This window comes from Vidua chalybeata, chromosome 3 (genome assembly GCF_026979565.1).
Source record: "Vidua chalybeata isolate OUT-0048 chromosome 3, bVidCha1 merged haplotype, whole genome shotgun sequence".
Classification (NCBI taxonomy): Eukaryota; Metazoa; Chordata; class Aves; order Passeriformes; family Viduidae; genus Vidua; species Vidua chalybeata.
The window spans coordinates 16,756,246-16,783,745 of NC_071532.1; the positions used below are offsets into that span (position 1 = coordinate 16,756,246).

The window sequence follows — 27,500 nt, forward strand, 5'->3', positions numbered from 1 at the left end:
TTTGATTAAAAATTAATTCAAAATATGGTAATTTGCATAATAGTTAAAAAATTACTTGCTGCATCTCTGATCTACTACATTCATGATATTCTGGAGGAGATTCATGATGTTGCACTCACTTGCATTAATCAGGAGAAATTCAGGATCATAAATTCAAGCTTTTCAAATGTCTGAGTAACTTTTAATTTGAAAGAAGTTGTCATATAATAGGTGACATTGTTCACCATTCTAGTTCTTCTAAATAATTTTTATAGCATGTATAGTGTTGTTTCCTGGTCAAAGACTAGAATCTAAGAGTAGTTGAGGCATTAGGCAAAAATCAGTGTTTTGAATAGAAGTGTGAAGATTTGAAGGGTTGGTGATGTTTTTTGGAGATGTAAGCAAGAGAGACTGTAAGATATTTGATAAGACAGTAACATTGCACTATAATTAGAAATCAGGTTTTGAAAAAAGGATGCTTTAGTAACACAAGAAGATATTTTAATTTTATGCTTTTCTTACATTTTAAAAATTTTCAAGATTTCAAAAGGCATGCCACCAAGAAACAAAATTAATTTTCTTTCTGGTTTAGGTACAAAAAATTGTAAAATATTGATGACTTCACTGTTATGCAGTAGGATGGTTTAAAACTAATCTTCGCTTCTTTTTTTGTTTAGGCCAAACAAATAATCTGAGCTTCCTTTCATTTCCATCATAAGTTATTACTCTTTCAGTCCTTAAGGTAATCTTTCTGTAATGAAGTAAATACAATATTTCATCTGGACAAGAGGGTCTTCTAAACCGGTAAAATGTCACTTTCTTGTCTTCCTGAAGCACATTTTTAATTTTTTAACACACCCCCATGCCCCATGTACTTTTCCTGCACTTCTGAGCTGACGACTGAAATAAGCTGATCTTAGAACTAGCACGTGTTCTGATACATTTTATATAGGTTCTGGTGTTTAAAAGTTCACTGCACTAGGAACTATTGTTTATTTGGTACTGATTCAGCAGCTATATAGATTTTGTTTGTTGTTTGCCATTCTAGAGCTGGGGACTCTATTTATTGAGGTAAACTATTTTTTTCAACTTCCTCCAGGAAAATAGTGTCTGACCTATCTATTCAGAAGAAGTCTGGAAAGATGGCATGCTTTTTATCAAACAGTTACAATTTTTCTTCTGCTGTTTTTTTCTTTCTTAGGAAGGCACTACTAACCTTGGAAGTAAACGTTGGGTATCGCAGTGGGCCAGTTTGGCTGCTAATCACACACGTCATGACCAAGATGACTTGAGATTGGAGTCCTCTGTGCCTGCTCCATTAGAAAATGGTATTAAAAACTGTTCTTATTGTCATAATTTATGCTGAAAAACCTGTGAAAGGGAGAAAATAATGATTATGTACTGTACTTAATCAGCTTTTTTACTCCTAATGCCCCAATTTCATGTAAGATTCTTCTGTTTCATTAAGCAGAAACAGTATAAAAACAAGCTCAGCAGTAGTGGTGTCTGCATGGCAGTTGAGTGCCGGTATTACACTGAATGTTACTAAAACAGGAGAGTTTATAAACAGTTTAATATTAGAGAAACTTTCACTTAAATACAGTTTGGGTTGGTCTGGATAGTATGTTTCTTTCCTTACATTTTTCTTAGTCTACATTGGACTTCAGTGTAATGATTATTAAACAATCCAACCTGAGAGACTTCAGGTGAAGCATAACATCCTTCCTTATCTTGGAAATACAGGAGACCTTTGATATTTCTTGAAAAACCCAGAAACTTTCTCTTTAGCAATGAACAACCTTATCTCCCTTTCTTGTGACTGCCAGATGTTCAGGGCATGTCTCTCCATAGTTTAATTATTCACATTTCTGATTTTGAAATGGTTTATTCTTTAGTATCTACAGTCTTGACTATAAATGAGTTACTTGCCTTACTTCTCTTCTCCTTTTTTCTTCCTGCAAATTTCACTTTAGAGGTTGTGATCATCTTTGGGAGAAGTTGTACAAAGAAGTTTTGATTTTGATGTTGCATAATGCATGTATCTGTACCAATGCATGTATCTATACCAATGCATGAAAAAATTCTTATCAGCAACCACTGCTTCTGTTGTAGCTTTTTCTCCCCTCATAAGCATTGAACTTGCCTAGGATACTAAAAGTCAAAGGAGATGGAAAGGGGAAAAATTAAATTATCTCATACACACAGAATAATGGAAATCAAGAGCAAATTTTGCACTATTTGAAAGGATTGTGTACATTCAGGACACTTAAAATCATCGCTATTGAGACTGATCCTTTGCATGGTTAATCTGGAGCTTTGGTGGTTTTTGTTTTCTGTAGTGTTTTTAAAGGGTCACTTTCAGATGAGGCACTACCTCATCTAGTAGGCGTCTCTTTGGAGAGATACAGGCTTTTTTTACCATTATGAGAACTAAGATAAGAGATAAAGTGAAGTAACTACTGTGTAGTGCATAGCTGTACTGCAAGAATTCTACAATACTAAAGGGGAAATAAAGCATTCAAAGTACCAAAGCACTAAAGCACCAAAGGTGTAATAAAAATAAAATTTAGTACGTACATCTAAAAACCAATTCAGAAAACATGTCTTGTTGACTTAGATGCCTGTATCTTCTTTAGAAATCTTAGTATTTAAACTTCACATAATACATATTTAGCCAAACATGATGCTAAACAGTTCCACGCCTTTTTTTTTTACTAAAGGCTGTTTGAAATTCACCAAGAAGCAAGTTACATGCTTATATATGGATAAAATATTTGATTTAGTAGGCATGTCTGAGAAAGGTCAATTTTCACAGATGGCAATCATATTGCTTTTTATTAAACCTTCAATTTGTTTCATAATTTTCAAGAAAAAAATCAGTCCTGGAATTAGAAAACCTTGCTTAGATTTCAGAGGTACTTACTGTTTCTCAAATCAGTGTCTTAAATAGATTGTAGGAAAAAAAAGCTGTGAGTCCTTTTGCATTCTTCATCAAAGGTTTGACACTGCAAAGAGAGAAGATAGATTGAAGAGCATGGATAGAAAGTAGCAAGTATACATACAGTATGATTGTTGATATTCAATTAATTGCTTAGAGGACTCTTTCAGGGAGAGAAACCCTATACTCCAGTTCTTACTCCTGGAGCAACCAATGTTGGTGGCAAGCTGTGATAGGAAAGTCCCAACAGGGTATACAGAGCAATTGCTTATAGATCTCTCCTGGCAAGAAAGGGAATTGACAGATGCGTGTTACTAAATGTGTCACATTATATTGCAACAGCAGAAAAATGAACTGCAAAAAGAATTTTTTCTCTCCAAATATTCAAAGTCAGAGCAATTCATAGATAATTTATATCACCTTTGAGTAATAAAGGCTTGTTTCTGACAGCACAACTGCTGTGTTTGTTAAATGGGCAAGGAGGGCACTGTCATCATCACTGTGCAAAAATTAATTTTGGTTTCTAAAACAGTTATTCCTTGCAACAATCCATGGGATGCCCATGCTTTTCTGGCAATGGAGCATTCATTCTTTGTACACTGAGAATTCAGTGAAAGTGCTTTGGCAGTAATACTGCATTCTTTTGATGCTTTGTATACGTTTTCCATACATTTTTATACTACAGTGTCTTGTTTGGGATAAAAAACATTATTTTTTCTTTCTCAGCCATAGTAATTTCTTTGCTCATGAGTGGGGATTTTCAATATTGCTGAGAAGTGTTTGCCAGCACTGCAGATTCTTGCCTCTCGCAGGGAGAGGCTGTAGTCTGTCCCTGAGACAGACCTTGAGCTGTGGAACAGGCAGGTAGGGAGGAAGAAGGAGGATCTTTTTTTAGTAATTTTGAAAGCTGGTCCTAAAAGTATTTAGGAATGTAAGACTTGCTTTCCACTTCCTGTTGTAATGGTGTACTGATTGATATAACAGTGATTTCTTACCTATTTTAACCTACTGTGAGATCATAAAAACTTTGTATGATTCAGCTGGCTACAAGAGTTCATTAAATGTTTTTCTACATGTCTAAATGTAATTAATTGATCTTGCCATAGAACAGCAGGATGGACTGATGACTTTTTCAGTTCTGTTTTATGTTGTATTAGCCTTATGCAGTCTTAAACATTTAATCTTTCTATTCGCCTGTTGAATATCTTCTCAAATAATTTTTTCTCTTTCACTTTTAGATACAGACATCAGTGAGTCTGGTATTTCTGTCAGAAGTGCTGGTTCAGCTGCTTCCATGACCAGCCAAGGTGAGCGAAAGAGGAGGACACTTCCACAGCTTCCCATAGAGGAGAAAGTAAATGAAAATTTAAAACCAAAAACTATATCTCATCAGAGGTCAGAAATAGGTGAAAAGCAAGACACTGAACTTCAGGAGAAAGAAACTCCAGCTCGTGCCTCAGATGCTAAGTCAAGCAGAACAATGAATGGTCTTTCACCCAAAGCTACTGGAGACAAAGTGTTTTCTTTTCCTAGCTCTTCTAGTAAAGAGAGAGTTGAAACTGGCAGAGAAACTTCTGTGGTGAAACAAGCTTTAGCAAAAATTCAACAACAAGAAAGAAAGGAGCAAGGACACTGGACACCCTCAAAATTATCCTCTACAAAATCTGCTGCAAACCAGATTGAGAAAGGTAGGGAGGAGATTATTATGTCACCCAAAACTTTGGATAATCAAGAAAATGCTCCTGGACATGTTACAGATAAAGCAGAAATTAAGTTGGCACAGATTGAGGGAAAAAGAAGAAAAAATGAGGAAATCATTAGAGGACAAAGTCCTAAAGTACTTGGAGGAGACAAAAAGGAATCTTCAAAACCCTTAGTGAGGCAAGGTAGCTTTACTATAGATAAGCCTAGCACAAATATACCTATAGAACTTATTCCTCACATTAATAAGCAGAGTGGTTCTGCTGCCCCTTTAGTATCTGCAAACAGGTTACGTGACAGAAGTGATTCGATGGACACTGATTCCAGTATAGATACAACACTCATTTTAAAAGACACAGAAGCTGTAATGGCATTTCTTGAAGCTAAATTGCGTGAAGAAAATAAAACTGATGAAGGTCCTGACACTCCTAGTTATAACAGAGATAATTCCATATCACCAGAATCAGATGTTGATACAGCCAGCACAATCAGTCTAGTTACTGGTGACGCCGAAAGAAAATCCACACAGAAGCGGAAGAGCTTTACAAACTTATATAAAGATAGATGTTCCACTGGTTCCCCTTCAAAGGATGTTTTAAAATCTTCTACAAGTGCTAGAGAAAAGATTGAAAAGAAAACCAAGAGTCGATCTTCAGATGGTGGGTCTAGAGCTGAGGCTCGCAAAACTGTGCAATCCAGTGGAAGAATGAGGCAACCATCAGTAGATTTAACAGATGATGACCAAACATCCAGTGTACCTCATTCTGCCATTTCTGATATCCTATCATCTGACCAGGAAACCTACTCTGGCAAATCACATGGAAGAGTTCCTTTTGCTTCAGCAGATGAACTTGTACATTCCAAGATGGAAGGAAAGTCAGCTAAATCAAAAAGTTCTCCTGTGGGACTTGGGCAGTCTAGTAAATCTACCACTCTTCCAAGACCTCGTCCCACAAGGACTTCTCTCTTGCGCAGAGCACGCCTTGGTGAAGTCTCAGATAGCGAGCTTGCTGATGCCGATAAGGCTTCAGTCGCTTCCGAAGTGTCCACTACAAGTTCTACATCAAAACCTCCATCGGGGAGGAGGAATATTTCCAGAATAGATTTACTCGCTCAACCACGCAGAAATCGGCTTGGCTCTTTATCAGCACGTAGCGATTCTGAAGCAACAATAACCAGGAGCACTGCCTCATCACGTACCCCAGAGGCAATCATCAGAAGTGGTTCAAGGCTGCTCTCAGGAGGAGATAGTGCTAAAGTTTCTGCTAGAACTCGAGCCAATAGTATTTCTCGACTTTCGGATTCAAAATCCAAATCCTTGGCTTCGGCTCATAATTCTCCCACAGGTATGTGAGATTATTTGAAATAATTTTATACAATACTAGACGTTTTTAACGTGGATTTTTAAAAGAAATTGTTTAAGAAAGGGCTCTTATGAAACTGTTGAGTTTTAGTTGATGCAGTTTTTTTATTTGGAGTAAGAGGCTTCCGTGGTAGGTCTTGTGGAGGTTTCTCATTTAAAATCATAAAGCCAAGAAATTGTAATCCTTTTATTCTTTGGATATGCTTTCATCTTGAGACCACTAAGACAGAACTGAACTGGGACAGTCAAATGCATCAACAATCATTTGTTTTAGTGCAGAAACATACCCAAGATCTCTTTGCTCAAATCATGGTAGTAGAAGTTCAGAAGATCAGCAACACTATTTAGTACATAGAAGAAATAATATTTATTTATAAGGCAGGCTTTAAATAGGCAATCAGAGATTTTTTTACAAGAATAATAATGTTGAAGTAATGAATTGAAAAACTATGTACTACCTAACTAAATATCATAAAGAAATTTCTTTTAAAGGGTTTGCCTTATCTTGGATTATTTCCCATTTTGTGTTCAAAATTGTGGCGATTTATGATTTCATCATGATTCACAGATCATGTTGATCTTCCTTGGTATGGTGGTTACTCTACCTTGTCTTATATTTGGAAGGAAAAATCTGTACAATCTACAAATTTTAACCTACTATTCTGTTAGAAGTTAGCATTCTTAGTGCAAGCAGTGTGAAAGCTGGTAGGTTTTTTTCAACAGCAGATATTAATTCTATCAAAATAAAATATGGTAATTATAAAAAAGTGAACTTTCTTATGAAATGAGTATCTAGAATAAATGTCTGCTTGCTTTTAGAATTATCATGCTAAGAGCTTTACCATATTTGCAGTCAATCCACAGTCTCAGAATAAAATTAATAGAGTAGCTTCCAGTGTTGTAGTGCACTGAAATTTTTCTACATCTCGTGTAGATATACATAGGATTTTCTACATTTTCTACATCCCATGTAGATATACTTTATATCAAGTCCCATTCAGACTTGATATAAACCACTATGGTACCTAATTTCCCACACTCCCGCTGTCCTTCTGTTGCTTGTGTATCACAAGTGGACCATGTCAGGATTCTTAGCATTGTGTATTCCCCAGGTAGTTAGTTTTGCTGTGTAATTTATTGGCTTAATGGAAATTTCTGCTGAGATGCATTTCTGAACTGTAGAGTTGACTCTGATTCTGTGACAGGTGTCTACAAAGGTACCCAAAACAGATGACACTTAAAATAAAAATTCAGTCTTTCCTTGTAAGATATAATTGGAAAAGCAGCATGTTTTCAGTTTTAATCAAAATTTTGAATTGATGATGCAGCCTAAAAGATGGCAATGCTAGGGTAAAGAAGTGTCAGTTAAGACTTCTATATGTTTATTTAAATAGTGAATACTAGTTCACATTATGATAATGTTGATTTTTGAAAAGGTAAAGCCCAGATATTTTTGTCACTTCACTGCTTTTTGTTTTTCACAAAACTCTGTATGAACTTTGAGTTTTGTGTCCATGTGAAGTATTGCAGGCTTCCTAAACTTTCCCCAGGTTGCTGCATTGAAGTGGTTTGCTGCTTCTGTTAAGGAAGTGAGTGTATCTTTCTCTTCTCACTCTATTAGTCTGTCACTTTGTTGTCTTTGCTAAATGTTCATTTCCCTATGTCCCACAGTCAAAGTTTACTGTAGCTTGTATAAAACACTGTTTTCAAGAGAGAAAAGATGTCATCTTCTCATGATTACCCCAACATAATAATCTAGGTAATTTTAAAAGACTGTTGGAAAAATCTACAGTAGTAATAGCTTCTGTCTTACAAAACTGTATCAGTTAATGTGTATCAATGGAGAAGCCAGTCAATGTGTATCAATGGAGAAGCCAGTCAGTCAAAGCCAGAATCTGAAAGCAATCAATGAAGCAGTCAGATACTTTCAAAACAAAATCATCACTAAATAAACCAATTAGATCTTGTTACTATAGAAGTAAAAAATATTATTACTGCTGTTTAGGATTTAGCGTTCTGAATTTTGTCTGTATCAGTAACGTTATTACATAATTTTTTTACTGATTTATTTTGAGTATACTTTAGGAAAATCTGAATTGTTTTGAAAGTGGCATAATCTAGTGTATATAGGAGTATATGTATAAATGCATCTCCAACTACATATAGGCCACTTTTAATTCCTCAATTTAATTTCGTTTCTAGAAAAGTCAACAATTAATTTTAGCACTTTTGGAAAGTACTAATGAAGTGCTTGACTAAGCACTTCAACAGTTCAAATATGTTTTACTTCAGGCACATTTAATCAAGGCGTAACAGGAATGGATTTTCTTCTCTCCCTGGATGTAGAAAGACTGGAAAATGAATGATTATTTCCAGTATTGGGTTTAGGGTTTTGTTCCCTTTACCAGAGGACTAGCTGCTCTCGAAATGTTAAATATGTTCTATGGGTTATCTCATCAGAGGTCAGTTACTACTACCACATTGTAGATCAGTAAACATTGGCAGCCTCTTAAATCCAGCCCATAAAGAGAAAGTTATTTCTGCACTTCCCAAATCAATGTTCAGACATAGATACCTGTAAAAAGAGAGCAAGAATAAGATGTTGTTTCTGGAGTTTTTTTTATTGTCTTATACTTCATGTGGGTGAATTGCAGCATGGTAGGGTTAAAATTGTCAGAGCTAGCAGCCAGTCTGTAATTTCAAGAATTATTTCTAATCCTTGATGCAGTGAAGTATTGCTTACTTTTATATGAAAGGGCAAGCAGATAAATGGAACTTCTCGGGTGAGAACTGTTAGCATTCAAGTTATTACCAGAGTGTTTCTGTGGTCGGAGGCTTGATAACTGAGAACACTGTGAAGACACGTGAAGCAGAATTAATAACTTTATAACACAAGAACTGAAAGGTCTGATCAAGGCACTGCATCATCAAGCAGTAGAGTGTGATCAATAAAAACAGAGGAGACCAAAGACCTACTTTCACAACAGAGGGGAATTGAAGATGATCTTACAGAAGGAGCTGTGTATCGGGAATACAAACAGCAGGATCAGACCTCATGCAAGCTGCTAAGCTGCAACTGTAACATTAGGCATTGAGTCAGAACAGAGACTTTGAGCAGCCAGCTGTGTTTGGCAGCTCTGCTGGCTTGCTGACCTAGCTGTCATTGCAAATAGCTGGCAGATAGGTTGATCAAAGCTGTTGAGGTAACTGGGGGGGAAAAGAAATTGATAGTGGAGAAAAAAACAGCCCTTACTAAGTACATTTTAGTAGTAGGAGCTTGGAAGTGGATGCACCTTGAGAAGTCAGTGCCTCAATGAGAGTAGAATATTTTCTAAGTAGTATAAGGAATATATGCAATAAAATTTATTCTCAGATCTTTGAAGTGAGAGTATGTTGTCCAAATCACCAAACTTGCCAGCTTAATGGTTGTCAGGACATTATACTTCTCACAGAGTAGTCACTAAATTATGTTTGAGTGCTGATTATTTTAGCCAGGGTTTTGGAGGATTTTCTAGTTAGTGGTACTGATATTCACAGTCTTTGGTGTCTGAGATAAGCAACTGCACAACAGCTTTCAGAAATGTACATAAACTATAGTGACATTTTGGGCCTGCATAATTTAAAGACGGTATTAAAAGCATATATATGCAAATATATAGCTACCTAACTGGGAAACATGCTTGGATATGCTTGTCATAAATTTCACAACTTCAAGATTTTTACTGCTAGGCCTACAGTAACTTTGTACTCATATTAAAGAGAAACAAACTGATCATATGCAACACCCCAACATTTCAAGGCCTTAAAATTTAATGGTCTTAAAAATAGGGGTTTTATGATACTATGTAATGTTACAAATGATTGTTATTTATTTCATTTCAGTTAGTATCTCTGAAATGTTCAAGAAATGTTACAAAATTCAGTATTTTTGATTGAAAGTAGAATCTTTTCCTAAAAAAGTGTGGGTAGAAAAGAGGAGCTAAGACTAATTTCATAAATATATTTTATTTAAGCAAATGCTTCTAGTCTGAATGTTTTAAATCGAATTAACATGATAAAACACTATTTTGTACACAGAGAAATCCAAGCTTCTCCCAGACCCAGACCCTGATGTTGAAACTTACAGTGGTAGAGTACTAGAAATCAAATCTGTTTCTGATATTTCACTTCTCATTCAATTTTTAGTTTTTAAATATATTATTACATATGCTCATTGTACAGTGCTGAGTTGCTGAACTATCTCACTTGAGAAATTTTAAAATAAATTTTATAATTATTTTGAAGACTATAATTTGAACTGGGACAAAGAATTTAAACAAAAATGGATGAAAAAATGTGGGCCCAACTCATAAATCTCTTTGGACTTTGGTCACACATTGCTTGCATGCTGTTGGTGGGAAAATGTACTTTTTCTGCTCATGTTTTACTTCCCTAAGATCAAACAACTTTAAAAAGAGATCAGAAAGTGATTGGGGAGACATTGTTGCTTACTACAATAAAGTTAGAAAATTTTTTTAAAAGTAGGACTAGACATAATTTGAAATCCACACTTAAACCTGAAAAAATTACACAAGCATATTTTTGTTTTCAGTAGTTGAAACTTCATTATTTGTATGAGGGAAGGGATGTAAGCTTATATACCAATGTCATATTCTATATACCATAATCTTTCCTTTACACAAAAATTACTTCCATTATTTATTACTTAAATTCATATTGGTGTATACTTCATTTGTAATATTCATTCTTTAATGTATCAGGAGAAATCATTATTAATTCTTGCATTTTTTAATATTAAAAACAATTTACATCATTTGGTTCTATTATTTTTCAATCACCATTAAGTTGTCACACAGTTATTTCATTTTCTGCAGTACTTACAGAGCATTATGAATGTCAATGCATTTGGGGTATTAAATCCCCTGCAACAATTTAGCAGGTTGTGGTGATAGGGATTTCTTTACACTTGGTGGTATCTCTTCCTGATGGAAATGTCTGAGGACAGCACATCTGAAATCCATTTTCTTGACTTCAGTAATTCATAAGGGGTCAAGAGCCTCCGACTTAATTCCAGTTCTCCTGTACTTCAGGCTGTCCTCAGCAACATGGCTGTATAATGCTTTATGTGCTGCATGGCAGAATATATACTTCTTTCTCTGAGGCTGCTTTTCTTATGAATGTGCTGCAGATTTTCATAACACAATATTAATTTTACATATTCTTTTTCTATAAGAAAAAGAAACACATAAGTATAGAATCATTAAAGTTGGAAAAGACCTATGCATCATCTAGGAATTTTGTGCTTTCCTTATGTAAGTGTGCATTCCAGGCTTGGTGCCAGCTCCATCCCTCCTTCATATCTCTTCATTTTCTTTTTTTGTGTATCACATAAACCTTGAATGAAATTCGGGAAAAAAATCTGCAGAAAAAGTGCAATCTGACTATTTACTTAAATGTTAATGAATTGGGCCCTTGTTTTGTAATACAGTTGGTTTGAGCTCATATACAATCACTGGCTTTTACATCTTACTTTACCCATCACTATACAAAGAGCATTAGTTTTATGTTTTTATTAATCAATATTTTTTATTTAACACAAATTTTGTAGCTTTCTTTTAAAGATGTAGTAAATAAACCTTTTGTGAGGTACCTGGGGATGGATAATAAATAGCTGTGTATTTTTGTGATGTTACTGAAATAATGCTGCTTTTTCTTATTAAAGATGCCATAATAATTCTTTTTTAATAATTAAACTAATTTAGTAAGTGCAAGATGGAGGCGCTTTCCTACAGATTATGCTTCCACCTCAGAAGATGAATTCGGATCAAACCGTAATTCCCCTAAACATACCCGTCTGCGTACCTCTCCAGCCCTGAAAACCGCGCGACTGCAGAGCGCTGGGACAGCAGCTCAAAGCAGCAACACATTCAAGCACAGGATAAAGGAGCAGGAAGACTACATTCGTGACTGGACTGCCCACCGAGAAGAGATAGCAAGGTGGGTTTGAAAGGAGTGCCCCTAAAATAACAGACTTGGTAGCCAATCACTTGTACAGGTGCACATAGAGGACAAAGAGAGCTGATGGATTTTCTGTATCACTGCTTATTGCTTTCCTTCACTAACTGAATGGGTTACTTAAAATTCTTCTTATGAGAGACTGGCAGATAGAACACTCACATCACCAGCACATCTCTTTTTAGTGGAAAATGATAGTATCTTCTGATTTATGATAGCCAAATCCCAGAAGATGAACTTTCAGTTGCATTATTGGGACTTGCAGAGGTACTTTGTGTATTTCCTGAGGCTGAACTGTATGTGATTTTGTACTACGTTTACATATTGAGATAAAATTTCAGATCAATCACAGGTGACAGAGAGAGAAAAAAGTCAGCTTTGGAATGTGAGAGATCATGTTCTCATTTTAATTTTTGATTTATCAAGACATTATTTCATGTTAGGTACTTTCTGATTTAAGTCATGCATATTCATCAAAAAGTAATTTTTTTTTTTTTTTGTTGCAAGACCATGAGATTAATGTATCAATACCTCTGCTATTGCTGGTACCATTCTGCTTCAAGTGAACCAAGGAAAAGTTAGTTGCATATTCTAGTAACCAATTATTGCCATATCATGCAACACCCAGGCAGTGAAAACTTCGGAGAGCTTGGACAAGCATGTAAATGTTATTTAATACTTAGATGTCAGTGTTCAGGTTCCAAAGATTTTCACAGAACTTGATTAGGCAGCCTAAACAAGAAATATGTTTTCCTTTTAAGATTAATTTTAATAGTGTGGAGTATTTTCTCTAATACTGTGGAAGTGTTTAGCTTAGTGTGATGAATTATTTTTTGTTTCCTGATTTTGATAATAGCTTTCAACATTTGTTTTTCTGTTGTGATCTGTGCAAAGGGAAGATGTAGAGACCTGAGAGGCACGCAGAAGATACCTAAGGGAGTCTCATAGTATCTGGATAAATAAGGAAATAAGCATTCTCAAAATAGTCTTCCTAGAACATCTCTTTCTTTTCAGAAGTCTAAAGTTATAGATGGTTATAGGAAGGACTGTGTGTATATGGAAAAATAATTGACAGCCATAACCTATTAGTTCCTTCTGATAAACAGTACTGCTGAACCTCTACTTCAGTGAAGCTTTTTGATATGTTTTGCTCATCTGAGAGAGATTGACTCTGGAAGTAATTGATGATTCAGTCTAAACTCATTTGATGGTTAGGTTTGCAGGTTTTTCTCTTCCCTTGGGATTCTTACCCTTTCCTACATTTATGTATTGGCTTTAAAATTTGTTTTAAAGGTGTATTCTTATCCTACCTCTTCAGCTTTATTTTCAGTGGAAGTGCTGAGAGGCTCAAATCAGTACTGCCAAATTTTTAGGTTTATGTAGAGATTTTACACAAACTGCATTAAATGAGCTTATTTAAGGTAAAGAAAAGTAGCATTTAGCATCTGAGAAATTCCAGGTTACTGTCATCTGTTGTCACTGCTTCTCTCACTGCTGAGACAACTTGCTGTAGGTCACTAGTTAATCCTTTCTGTGTCTCCATATCTTTGTAGTGATTCACATTTTTGCTCCCTTGGCTTTAATTTTAACTTCTGTCCTCTATAAAATACTTCTTGTCTCTGCTCCTGTTTCCTTGCTAACCATAGGCTCTATTATTGCCTACTCTGTTTTTTTTTTCCATCCCAGCCATCAGTCCAGCCTCTATGTTCAGGGTTCCTTCAACTCTATTTAGAATTTAAAAAAAAATAATAGATGGTTATATGCTCTCATTAAAATTAGTTATTTATTTTTATTGTTGTTGAATATCTGACTAGATTGTAAGGATAAGCCTTTCATAAAATCCATGTGTAGCAGAAAGCGGTGTAGAAACTTTATAGCAAACATTTCAGGGCATCCATGTTACCATCATATTGTGTTTTAATGACTCCATGACTTATCCATGTTGCACTTTTCACAGACTTCAGGATTTACAGATGTTAATAAAATTGAAATTTTGAAAGAGGTGTTTAGAGAAATTTCCTGGAATAACTAAACTTGATTTAAAGCCACTTTGCCATGGAGGGAATTTACACCCCTGAATAATAGGAGCTTCACCAGTATTTTATTTAAGAATGTTAAAGAATTGTTACAAAATCCACTGACTCAGTATAGGGAGTGTAACATAGTAGACTAAGAAAAGAAGGTTTCTAATCTTTTTTTTTTTACAGTGCTTCGCATTTAGTGCTCTGTATTGTTTCTATATAGGAATGTAATTGAGCACTGAACTATAGCTTACTGTCACATAGAAAATTATTCCAGATTTTGTTTACATGACTGATATTTTACTATGGTAATTATCTACCATGTTGCTTGCCATCAGTGTTAGAGGTGTTTGTCCTGATACTTCAGGGATTCATTTGAATTAATCATTATACAGAGATCTGACACTTTATGCAATTTTGATTTCTTGGTAAGAACTGAAGTGGTTGTATCATGTTGAAGCATTGCTGATTTCTGTAAAGAGTTAAGTCTTTGTTAATTGATGCTACTTTAGATTATGATGTTTAATGACATTTCTCTTCTGGAAAATTTGCTGATAGTTGAAGTCTCCTGGTTTTATTTTCTTTACAACTATTCATTAAATACCAGAATTTGTCCCAGAAAATCAAATGTGAATAGTAGCAACTTCTCTATTTAAGGGAAAAGTTAGATGATTGTATGACAAAGGAAGTAACTGTTTTAGTGTCTCTAGTACTAAGAATATTGGACTTTTAATGGCATGTGTAAATTGCTACATATTTGTTTACAGCCTTCTTCCAATTAAATGTGTATCTAAGCTTCACAAAGTTGCACTTCATTGTGGATTGCTGATGATTCACCACAAAATCCAATGCTGGAATTTGGCTGGAAATTTCTCTAGTTATGTTTGCCTTTCTAGTTGCCTTTCTGTTCACTTAGTCTTAAGCTATCTCTAGGCCAGTGGTGTCCATTGTTTTTGACTTGAAGACAAAGTGAGAATTAAGAGCAGGAGGAAGCTCACCTTGAGCAATCAATCTCTGTGGAGCCCAGGGTATGTCACTGTCACGTGGCTGTGCACCTCCTTCCATTCGAGCGGTGGGCGCTGCATGTCACCGAGTCCTCAGTGGCGCAGAAGTGGCACTGGCGGCTTCTGTGCCTTCAGTGCTGTCAGGCAGAAGTGTGAAGGGGGATCACTTGGCAGTCTGCTCTTCTCAAATCTGTGATCCAAGCTGGAGATTCAGGGTGCCATAGTTAGTAAGGCTTTTGCTTTTTGTGGGGTTTTTGGCTTGTTCCCTCCTTCTCTTGGAGTGTCCTGGGGAGGAGTAGCACAAGCAGAACAAGCCCCGGAGCAAAGCTGTTTTTTTGGTGCACTGAATCAGAAGCAAAGTAAAGGACTCTTTGGCTGGGAATTCAGCTGTATTTTTATAATGCTATCATATCCACATTTTTAAAGGTATGTTGTATTTTTGCCACTGAAAAATTTGTCTTGATTACATTTGGGGATTTGGGGTATTGGTCTGGAATTTCAGACCCATAAGCAGCTTGATCTGAGCAAAGTGCACACCTGCTAGAAAATCAGAAGTCCTGAAAACGTTTTTTTCAAGTAGGCAAGCTAAGGTACAAATTAAATGATTTCTGAACATTTCAGATTTACTGCCATGTTACACAGCTCATCTGTGCAGTATTTTCAGCATATTTCCTGTGCCTCCTCTGTGTTGTATATACTGCACATTGCATACATCTGTCAGAATCCTAGGAAGAAATAAGGGTACTCTGTCTTTTGAGATCACATTTCACCTTCTTCCTCTAGAAAAGTATGCTATTAAAAGCTTCAGTCAGAATTTGCTTTTATGGTTCTATAAATAATCTTTCTGTTTAAAAAGGAATGCAGGTTTTCATAGCACAGTTATCAGGAACTAGAATTTACAACCTCAAAGGCTGCAGATTGGGCTCTACTGACCCAAAAGTATTTGTAGGGGAGAATGTAACACTCTCTTTATTACTAGGATCAGTCAAGATCTGGCTCTCATCGCACGGGAAATCAACGATGTAGCAGGAGAGATAGATTCAGTGACTTCATCAGGCACTGCCCCCAGTACCACAGTAAGCACTGCTGCCACCACCCCTGGCTCTGCCATAGACACTAGAGAAGAGGTAGGAGATCTTCATGGAGAAATGCATAAGGTTCTTCCTTTTCTTTATTTCTTTTGCTTTTAGCATTTTGCATAGCCTTTTTAGTTACTTCCACTCAACCCGGGTGCATGATCTTAACATTATTTTTTTTTATTTGAAGTTCCTTTACATTTCAACAAACAACCCAGAAGTTATTTTGTGAACGCAGCTTGTCAAAAGGATACATACTATCTGTCTGTCTCTTTTTTTCCACAAAACATAGGATAAGATAGTTATTTGGTTTTTGCTTGTCTGTAGCCTTAGATACTGTTGGATGGTATCTAAGTGCATAGATACTAGTGTGTATGCACAACTATATATTAAAGTATACATTTAATCCTTTGCTTAGCTATTAAAAACCAAAAAGTCCCTCTTTTCACAGGTGACATAAAACATTCATCTTCTGAACACTGAAATATTAGGTACCATCAGTTAACTTTAGATTTTCTTTCTTAATAACATTGTCAGAAACTGCCTTGAAATAAGTTTGCTTTATGCTTCTAATAATTCTTATTTTCTTTGCCTACTTCTGGTGTGCTGTTCTATGAATATATTGACTAACGTGTTCTAGTAATCATCACAGGTCTAATGCTGATAAACATGTTAATCTGAATTTAAATCATCACTTTCTACCATGTTACAATTCACCATAATAATGTGTTGTAAATGTTTAATGCATTTTTTTCTTCATAGTATTCCTTTCAAAATGTGCTTTATTCATTTTTGTGTGCATAAATTTTGGTTAATGCACTACTTTACTGTGGTTAGTTTAATATTGTCTTTTTCTGTGGAAAAAAAGATATAAACAGCAGTAAGAAATCTGTGAGCTGGGTACTCAGAAAAGTTATAAATTCACTCACATAGATTTTGGGTTTAATTCTCATAGACTGTGGCTAAACCTTAAAGAAGTAAAATGCTCTTTTTCTCAGATACAATTAGATCACTCCAAATTTTTTTTATCATTAAATAATTATTTTCTTCTTCAAAAAATATGATGCTTTCTGTACATACTGCAGGTGGCAGTATCTCCTTTGGGTAGTGTAGGTCTTTCTGTAATGCTATGACTTATTTGGGAAAAAACCCTAAATCTCGGAGTACTCTTCTCAATTCCACAGATATGTCTCATTAATCAAAGAAATTAATTACTCAGTACCAGTTTATAGGTAGCTATTATGTTACCTGCCCATAAGCAAAATTTCAGTGGGGTAGTCTAAATTTGCCAAGTATGTCTATTATTAAAAAAAACCCAAATCTTGTTCATTTGTACAAGATATTTTTACATAAGAGATGCATCATTTTATACTATAGAAGACAACAGAATGATTATTATTTGATAGGCATCTTAGAAACTGTTTCAGGAGAAAAAACCCCAGTAATCTGATTATTGGATGTATCCAGTAGATTTCATGAACTTCATTTTTCTTTTATCCTGCAGTTGGTGGACCGAGTATTTGATGAAAGTCTCAATTTTAGAAAAATCCCTCCAATAGTGCATGCGAAACCCCCGGAAGGGAATGGTCGGCCTAGTGATGCCAGACCTCAGCTGACAGAGGCCCTCGATCCCCCAACAATTACCCGCAGAAGGACTTGGAGCAGAGATGAAGTGAGCACACAACAGGATTCTCTCTAAGAATGTGTCAATTTTAAGCTTTTACAATTATCTCCCCACTTAAAATTCTAGACATTATCCTGTCTCTCCTACCTCTAGCAGGTGGCATTAATATTTCAAAAAATTATGTATTATTTAATTGGCAAAATGTTCAAATATCATTATATATGATACTATCTAAAACATAAGTAAGATTTTTTATAGTTAAAGATACCAAAATAGATGCAGTTGTTACTATTAAACTAATAATATCCTTTTTTATTAAAAACTTATTGCAGGTTATGGGGGACAGTTTGCTGTTGTCCTCAGTCTTCCAGTTTTCTCGCAAGATAAGACAATCCATAGACAAAACAGCTGGCAAAATCAGGTGGGTTGTTAAAAATGGCTGTTATTGCTGAAAAGGTCTGCTCCCATCAACATTCCCAGCAGTAAAAAAAGATATATATAATAGTCACAGAGGAAATGTACAAAGTAGAAACTTGTCTTTTAAAAAAGCAGTGTTACCTATGGCATTTTTAACTTTCAGAAGGATTTGGAATGAATACTTTTTCCATTATTCCTTCTGTTTATTTCACTTTATGTGAAGAGAAATATCAGGAAAGTTTACATGGACAGAACATCCAGCAGAGGAGCTCTTCCAACTGCAATACTGTGCAATATCTACACAATCTCTGTGCAAGTCTTGTAAAACTCCCTTCCTTAAAAAATAAGATTAAAATGTTGCCGAAATCTAAAATTGGTCCCTATAGGTTTGCCAAGTTGTTGTAGGGATTTTGCATTTTAGGAAGAAAAAACAAATTGGACACAGGAGAGCTGCTTCAGTAAAGCCTTCTGAAAAACAGCTTGCTCTGGAAACAGTGTGATCCCTATTAACTTGTAAAACAACAGATGTAGCCACCTCTCATTTTTAATTGAAAATTTCTGCTTAAATAGTTAGATTCCTTCATGACATGTCATAGTAGCTAAGAGGATGTGTAGCCATGTCAAAAATGGTAACATGTTGCTCTACTGACAGTTCCAGTTATCTTGAATATGTGAGTGTACAACCAGTTGATGACCACTTTGGTTGACAAGAATAAAAGAAAATCCTTAATACACAGTTCAGGATTGTATATTTCATATGTTATTCATATCTTCATGCAGTTAATAACTTAAAAATAAAGAATATTAAAAATAAGAGAGTCTTTTGGCTGAACCTAATGCATAATTTTCTGTATGTGCGAAAATACTAGGTCTGTAATTGACTGGTTTGTTTAGGAAGTGTCAGATATTGGAAAATTAAATGAGTAACAGATTAAACAACAAAAATTTTTGTATAGGGTGATGTAACCAGTAAAAGCAGCAAAATACTAACATATCTGAAGATTGTATTCTCATGGGAATACCAAAAAAGATTTGACCATAGAAATCAATAATAATAATCTATATAAATTGCTTAAAACTGTAGATTAACTGCCATTTCTGGTCATACTATTTCTAATAGGAAGAGTATCACCAAGTGAAGAATCAATTCTTTAAAAGCCCGTAACTCATTTTAATTATCCTATTCTGAGGAATTTTGTGTGTTGTTTTTACTAGTGATTAACAGATAACATTAAATTCAGGTCTTGCACATTTCTGATTAATTTGCTGATCTTAAAAGGCAAGTCAGCTACTAAAGAATATAATGCAATGCAATGTGATGATAATAATGTGATCATGTATGATATGAATACGAGCATGCATACAAATATTTTATACATACTTAAAGAAAGGGGAATTGCTTTTTTCTATAAAAATGCAGTAAACTTCCATTAATAAGGAATTATTTAGCCTTTTCCCCAGGGCTGTGTTCAAAACTTTCTTTTTCTCAGAATGGATTAGAATAATACCGTGTTATTCATAATTTCATTAATATTTTGAATCAGAAAAACAGCACTACTTTTAATATTGTTTTTAGGGAGTACCTATTACAGTTTTTTACCTTAGCTTTGTTTTGAAATACATGAGTTCAGCCAACTGGTGTGCTGCTATTCCTCTTTCTGGAAAGAAGCCAGTTAAAATTTCTGCCCAGAATAGTTACAATGTCTTCATAAGAGAGGTACTCCAGCCCTCTGATCATCTTCCTGGTCCTTCTCTGGACTCACTCCAACTGGTCCTTATCCTTCTTATGTTGTGAACTCCAGAGCTGGATGCAGGGCTCCAGGTGGGAAAGAACCAGCTGTGTCTGTATATATACCATAAGCAAGTATTTAGCTACAGAACTGCCATTTTAATGTCAATAGTAAAGATTTTGCTGAAAATCATGAAACCTGCATGCTTCCCTGAAAATTTAAATTGTATGGTTAGATTCTGTCAGGTTTCAGTTTTTTATACTTTATTTTAATTTAGTACTCCTTATGCTGTTATCTCCTATCATGTTATTTAATCTTTCAAATTTTTTTTTCTATTTTAAACATACTGTTGGATTTCTTTCTTCTAGAATATTATTTAAGGACAAGGACAGAAATTGGGAAGAAATTGAAAACAAGTTACGAGCTGAAAGTGAAGTTCCTATTGTGAAAACATCAAGCATGGTATGAATAGTTACCTTTTCTGGGACTGATTATGCTGCTCATCTCATGGCTAGTAATTGGTAGAGGAATGTGGCGTTTTCAGTGACACAAGGGCAAAAATCTTTAAAAACCCTTATTTAGACACTAAGTATGTTTCAAGAAGAAACCTAATCTTCAGTAATTACTAAGACTTACTGTCTTAGTAAGTAATTACTTTCTTACTGTCTCATTAAGAAACAAGTAATTGTTCAGGGGAAATTTTCAGATGAAGAGTGCAGTAAAAGGCATTCAAACTATACATAGACCATCAGTATGTTTGTTAAATAAAAGGTAGCAACCATTAGTTTGAATGTTAGATTGCTTTTGAATGAACTTGGTTTAGTCTAAAAACTACTTTACCTACTAATCATTAATGCTTAATCTATAATACTTAACAGTAGTAATACTGATTATTAATATTTAGGGAAATTGTTGTGTTTTAATGCATGTGATGAAAATAATCCATAGACATATTGCAATAAAAGGACTCTTCAGTGAAAAATAATTCTGTTGGTTTTGTTTGGAAGTGGTAACCATAGGTTGCACACTAGACCTCCAGCTGTTTTATGTAATAGCCTAATTACATAAATCAGCTATGGTTTATGGCCTAGTTCAAGGCCATTTCAAGACCAGACTGTGTGACAGTGTGAGGGGACAGACCACAGGTTGTGTCTCAGTACACGTCTCCTCTGCTAAACACAGAGAATAGGGTTTGAAAAACATCCTTACATGAGACAGCAGGCAGAGCCCAGCTATATTATCCATCTACAGAGTCTGCTGTTAAAAATATCTGTTTACAGAGGCAGGGTTTTCTGTGGGAGAGAAAACTGCTCAAATGTGAGTACATTTCCTCTGGCATTGAACAGGCTAGAACTTCTCTGTTAGCTCATGATCAGTTAGTAAACTCCTCCAGACTAATTTTTTCTGGAAGTATAAAAGACTTGGCCTGTAATTTTGGCAGAATGGTGTATTTATGAAGAACAATCATTAGTAACTCAGTACTATAATTTAATAGATTTGTTGATAGTTTTTGTTAGGTTTTTCAAAAATGTAATTAAGCAAGTTCCTAATGGAAGTTTCTAATTTTAGAAATATTATAATATAAGGAGTTTTTCTTATCCCTCTCCAGAATAAGATTCAAATTTAGTGCTTTATATTCTAAATGCCCTAAATATGGGGGGTTAAGGTACTCTTTAAAAAAGAAAAAGATTAGTTGTATATTTATCCTAAGTTCACCATTTTACTGATTTTTTTTCAGTCTATTAAAGCATCTCACACTGCTTGAAAGTTTATGGATTGTTTGGGGGTTTTTTGTATATGCACTGGTTTTCAAGATTCTGCTTAGTTTTCAGAGCAATATGTTGTTCAAATGCAATGCCTTTTTTTACCACAGAATACTAAAAGTTAAGAAAGAACAGTTGTAAGTGATGTTTGTTTTGTCCTTGGAACATTTACGTCCAGCTCAGATGTGAAATCTGCTTAAAGATAATGACTTCGTAGAGATAATCAATCTCTTTGCCACCCATGAAAATCACACTACTTAGTACAGAACAGCTTTCTGAAATGGATTAATGGTTTTCTGAAATCAGTGCCTTTGAAAATTCTCAGCTTTAGAATACCACTGACAGCTCTTCTCAGCAGCTCGGTTAACTCCAGTCTTCCATGTCGGATCCTTCAATTGTAGGATTTACATATTTATACTAATATAAATATGCTAATTCTATAACCAGGGAAATTACTCAGGAAGTAGTCATAACAGCAAGCCTGCCAGAGTTCAAGAACCCTTTGTAAAATGCTCTCAGGCACTTGGCGTGATTCTTGGGGTGTCCTGTGCAGGGCCAGGAGCTGGACTCAATGATCCTTGTGGGTCCCTTCCAGCTCAGGTTATTCTGTGATCCTACAGCTTAAGATGTGGTCCATTTAATGATTGCTGTGTTTCTCAGTGCATTGCTGTGGCTGTGTCTATGTTAGTAAGTAGTGCAGCACAGTGGAGAAAAATCTGTAAGGCAGAGTGCTGAGGCCCCAGCACTGGGGTGCTGTGCAGGGTCTCATGGGCACAAGGGCCAATGGGTGCAGTCATCTCACAGTCTGACTCACATATCTACAACCTTATAAATGACTCTGTTTCATTTAATACTGAGTTTATCCTGAAACTTCCCTTTCAAGGTCTGCTGTTACTTTGCCTGATCTCTACTGAGCCTTGGTAGAGCAAAGCCTACCAAGTGCTTGAGCAGAGGTGGCACAGGCAGATGAGCAAAGGTCAGAATGAGGCCGTGGGGATGGTAGCAGGCAGTCAGTGCAGAGGGCTCTGGGTTTGAGTGGGACGTGGCTCTCCAGCCTCCAGCACTGCCACCCATGGCTGGGCCACCACCAGCACGGATGTTCTTGATGCCAGGAGGGACAACCCAAACAGGATAATGCAATTGGACAGGTTTGGGAGGGGGATTGTTCACTCCTGAGAAGTAGTTTAAATCCCCTTTTCCATACTGGAAATTTCCTTTCTTTTTCCATCATGGCCTTAAGCTGAGATAGGGAAGATTCAGATTAGATATTAGAAAAATATTTTTCACTGTTAAAATGGTCAGGTCAGGAACAGATTGCCCAGGGTGGAGTCAGCATCTCTGGAGGTGTTTAGGAGGCACCTGGATCTGGCACTGGGTGATGGTTTAGTGGTATAAGAGCTACAGTGGCATTTCTGGGTCAACAGCTAGACCTAAAAGCTTAAGGGTCTCTTCTGACCTCTTCCAATTGGTTGTTTCTTTTCTAGGAAATATCATCAATCTTACAGGAACTGAAACGAGTTGAGAAGCAGCTGCAAGGTACAAATCTTTTTTCACTTTTCTCTTCTGTGGTTGCTTGCTTCAATTTTTTTAATAGATATCTGTATGTGTATATATATATATATAGCATGAAACAAAGTGACTGTGATTTATTAAAATATATTCACAGTATCAGTTATGTAAATTATTAACATATAACTGCTGATACATTTGATAAACAAACATGGCTGGTTTTTTAAAAGAAGAAGAGTGATCATATCTTTTTATGTGGGATTAGCGGTCCATGCTTATCATCATTATGTTAGTTGTAAATTTGTTATATTTGTTATTTTTAGTATTCAGATTTAATCTGAGAGCAAATCATGTTTTTAAAAAGATTTTTTCAAGAGGAGTCATTAACCACCTTTAGAGACAAATCAGTAATAAATGTTCGTATGTATTTGGAAATAAAAAAGAGAAGTTCTGTTAAATGTGACAGATATGTTAATAGTATAATAAAATGAAATGCTACTAGGTACTTCAGTTTGCCCTCACTGTATGGATAAATGACTGCTCTTTTATACAAATGTCATTCAATCTTGGAATCAGCAACAATGGCTATTTTCTGGGGGTGGGGTGGACCAAAGCATAATATAATGGTAACATCAGGGGGAAAAGCCACTTAAATTAAAATCATCCTTCTGTCCCTGTAACCTAATCATAGATGGTTTATCATCTCTGTTTCCTGTCCATACATCAATTCGTGTTTAGTTTGTGCAGTTTCATTTCATCTAAAGTTTTAATATATGTATCTGCTTTTGAATACATGTATCAGTTTACATCTATGTTGGATACACTGTTTCTTTGTCATGGGCAGTACATATAAAAACTCACATCTGTCATCGTAAAAATAAAAGTGTGAGATAAGGATTTCCATATTTTTATAGTAACAGAAAATTGTATTTTTTATGGTTTCTTCCCTATCCTTCTCATCTCTTCTTGATTGCTTAGCAATTAATGCCATGATTGACCCTGATGGTACCCTGGATGCTTTGAGCAACTTGGGATTCGCCAGCCCCATCTTACCAGCTCAGCCGAAGCCGAAGTCCAGCCCTGTTTCCCAAGGCCCCCGCCCAGCAGGGCAGCCAAACTGCCAGCCTGAGGCCCGGGCTGCCCGTCCCGCCACCGGCACTGTGGCAGCTGAATTGGAAAATGCTGAATCCGAGGCAGATTTCAGCATACGTTTCAATAGGTTTAACCCAGATGGGGAAGAAGAAGATGCCACCCTGCGTGAGTGACATCTCAGTATTTGATACAAAAACCTTTCATGTGGAATGTTTAGAAATCAAGGAAAACTTATAAAGTTTGTTTTTATAATTAAAAAAAAAAAAAGGCTTGGTCAAACAGCAGTTGTTTTATTAAACCAGTTTTTTTTAATTGTGATGCTTTGATTGTCACACAAATCCTTTTCAAATCGTAAAGATATGCATAGATGCCAGTGTAGGAAAGCAGATTGTGGCAGGTTTGCCCTTTGTGGTTGTGTGCTTTGCAAAAGAATTATTATATCAGCAGTTTTCCCTTAATAGACTTATTTCTTTTAAAAGCCATGCAAGCAGTCTTAACATTTAATGAAAACCCCAAATCTCTTTGCCAAGCTGCTCTGATGAACAGACTTCCTCCTATAAAGCTTGTACAGAACTGTTGAACAGTTACGTTTTGATTCTGAATTAGTTGATTTATATAGGAAACATTATCTTTGACTACAATGACACATTACTGCAAAAGTAAGACAGATTTCAGAAAGCATTCATTCTCATGTACTGGAAAATCTCAAACAGTTCTGTGGTTTATGTAACCTTGTTGCTGCGTAAATTGTCTTGGGGTTTACAAATAAGTTCACATATTATGTTTGCACTAAGATTTGCTGGGAGTGGTAGGTGAACATATCGATATCATTGAACGGCAAGCAGTGTTTTGGTGTACATAGAAAATTGATAATACTGTCCTTGTATTATCATTACAGTGTTTTAATCCACTTTCTGAAAAGACTATTTGGCACTTTTTGATCTCCTTCAAAAGTCTTCTTGATGTTAATGAAAGTAGAAGTATTTCATATCTCATTTCTGTCCAAATCTTTGTTGAAACTGACTAGGAGATAAATTTGAACGTATAGCAATGCAGGACATATTAAAGCATATTGAGGCAAATGGGCTCTCACCAATCCAAATGCAATGTAAGCTTACAAAAGAAATTACTGTTTATTTGGAATGATCATGAGATGTAAAGTTTTCTTTAGGGAACTTGGAAATAGAGTTGTCATTATTTGCTTGATCGATAGATGCACTCCCAAGCAAATGATTTTATTTGCTTCTGTATATTTTCCTGTAGTCTTGCTAGTAAAGCTGTCCCTGTCTTACATATTTAAAAGGATTCTGGACGACGACTGCTAACATGGACATTTTGCTTATACCACTGAAAAGCAAGTCTATTTAAAGTTTCCTATATAAGCCTATTTTCCTTATCAGTTGTCCCAGTAACTTAACATTTGGAAATAATGAAAAAAATTAAAGTAAATTACTTTGTATTTCCAGAACACTGTAATTTGGAGGAATGTTTTTTCTGTTAAATGTAACTAATAGACTGGAATTTTCTTATGTTTGCATCAGTCTCTATATATTAAGGTTAAAGATACAGTTTTGCAGCTTTTATGAAATGGTCTTTAATATTTCAGCAATAATCCTATATGAGATTTGTTTTTAAAAAACCTACTTTCTGTACGCTTTTAAATTGTACAGGCTTTCAGAAATCAGTAAAAGTTGGACCAGTTAATAAAGATGCAAAAACTTTTTTTGTAGAGATGTAAAAACAAAACCACTAATCTGTTGTATAATGGATTTCATATTTTCTTTAAAAAAAATTAAAAGCAAACAGTCTTCATGTATGACTCAATATGCTCTACTCCAGCTAACTGTGGGAGCCTGAATGACACTAGTTTACAGAGGCTACAGGAAAACTTTTTGAAGGTGCAGAAGGGCAAAAATAGATGGAAACTAGAGCTAAGTGTTGAAAACTGAGTGTACCAAACCATCACCATAATTCCTTCTTTTGTTTAATGCTTGGGAACATAATTTTTCTGCAGATTCAAGTGAAAAGTAGGAAATGGCTCGGAAGGATTAAAGGTGCAGGCTCTTCATATGAGATTCTGTTTGTGTTATTTCAGGCGTTTTTACCTTTATGTTGTGTAATAAGCATTTTGCATTACTATGTTATTATTTTGTATGGACATGTTCTCCTTATTTATTTTTGTTACATTTATTATGTATGTTATTTTGTTATATGCATTTACAACTCCATTTTTAAATAAAGTGTTTCTGGAACTTTACAAATGTGTGAATATGTAATTGAGAGCTGGGAAGTTCACACAATCTTTCTGCAGCCTAACTCGCCTTTACTGAAATAGGAAGTTACATGTTTTCATAAATGTCTTCTCTCCAGAAAAAGTTCTGTTATTGCCACCGCTGCATCATTTGTTCTGTGCTGACAGTATTGGCTCACTTTCCCGCACTCAGGTTCTTTTCCACACTTCAATTGATTTTGTGTGCAAAGCTAGAGGCAAAAATAGTCCAGTATGCCAGTCACCAAACAGTGCCTCTGTTTCCCTTTTAATACACCTGCCAGTTGCAACAGTAGATGGTTATCAGACTATTTTCCCTCTGCTTCACATATTGGAAAACTTTACTGAATATGCTCATTTGGCTCCACAGTACTGCCTTTATTTCTTCTGTCCCAGGTTTGACTCTATGCCTGCTTTTCCTGCAAGACACTAAATTGCCTTTTCTTAGCTGGCTTCATGCAGGAACAAAACCTTGCATTTAGTAAAACTCCAAGAATTTCTTCTCAGGTTAAGCATTTCGGTATTGCTGAGCTTTGCTGGGACTCAGCATCAGCCGTTCTGATCCTGCTTCTGCTAGTGAGTAACACTCAGTAGCACTCAGCTCTGCAGGGGCAGGAGATTGCTGCTGCTCTTCAGAGATGCCAGTTTGGTACAGCCAAAATCATGAGAAAGTTACAAGGGCTTTCCTCTTGCACAGGACTTCTTTATATCCCCCAGCTTCATTACCTGCTATCATTTCTTCACTTGTTGCCAGCATCCCTCTGTCTTTGCAGAGGATAGAAGAATGCACTTCTGGGCTGTATTCTCTTGTGCAGACTCCCTGATGTTTAAGCCGAAGTATAACTCTTCCCATAGAGCTTTTTATAGGACCACTCTACTTGTAGCCAAGGTTATGCAGGGGTGTTATTCAGAAGTATTTAGGAAATCCAGCCAGATGGCCTCAGTCATGTGCTCCCTTCAGACACCACCAAGTGTCAGGACACATGGAAAGCAGAATTC

At 35.7% G+C, this 27,500-nt stretch overlaps 1 protein-coding gene across 9 annotated transcripts in view; it reads left to right on the forward strand.

Moving 5' to 3' along the window:
* Positions 1 to 26,493, forward strand: part of CEP170 (centrosomal protein 170) — a 92,241-nt gene extending 65,748 nt beyond the window's left edge. For 3 of the 9 annotated variants that reach the window (XM_053938769.1, XM_053938776.1, XM_053938770.1), the window contains 10 exons: positions 1,181 to 1,307; positions 4,156 to 5,964; positions 10,059 to 10,109; positions 11,744 to 11,978; positions 16,001 to 16,178; positions 17,602 to 17,769; positions 18,054 to 18,142; positions 20,237 to 20,330; positions 23,116 to 23,167; positions 24,119 to 26,493. In XM_053938769.1, coding sequence (XP_053794744.1) covers positions 1,181 to 1,307; positions 4,156 to 5,964; positions 10,059 to 10,109; positions 11,744 to 11,978; positions 16,001 to 16,178; positions 17,602 to 17,769; positions 18,054 to 18,142; positions 20,237 to 20,330; positions 23,116 to 23,167; positions 24,119 to 24,405 — 3,090 coding nt within the window. In that variant the 3' untranslated portion in view covers positions 24,406 to 26,493. The remainder of the gene's footprint in view (positions 1 to 1,180; positions 1,308 to 4,155; positions 5,965 to 10,058; positions 10,110 to 11,743; positions 11,979 to 16,000; positions 16,179 to 17,601; positions 17,770 to 18,053; positions 18,143 to 20,236; positions 20,331 to 23,115; positions 23,168 to 24,118) is intronic. The other 6 variants (XM_053938771.1, XM_053938774.1, XM_053938775.1 and 3 more) reach the window with 6 other exon arrangements.
* The last annotated feature ends 1,007 nt before the right edge of the window (positions 26,494 to 27,500 follow it).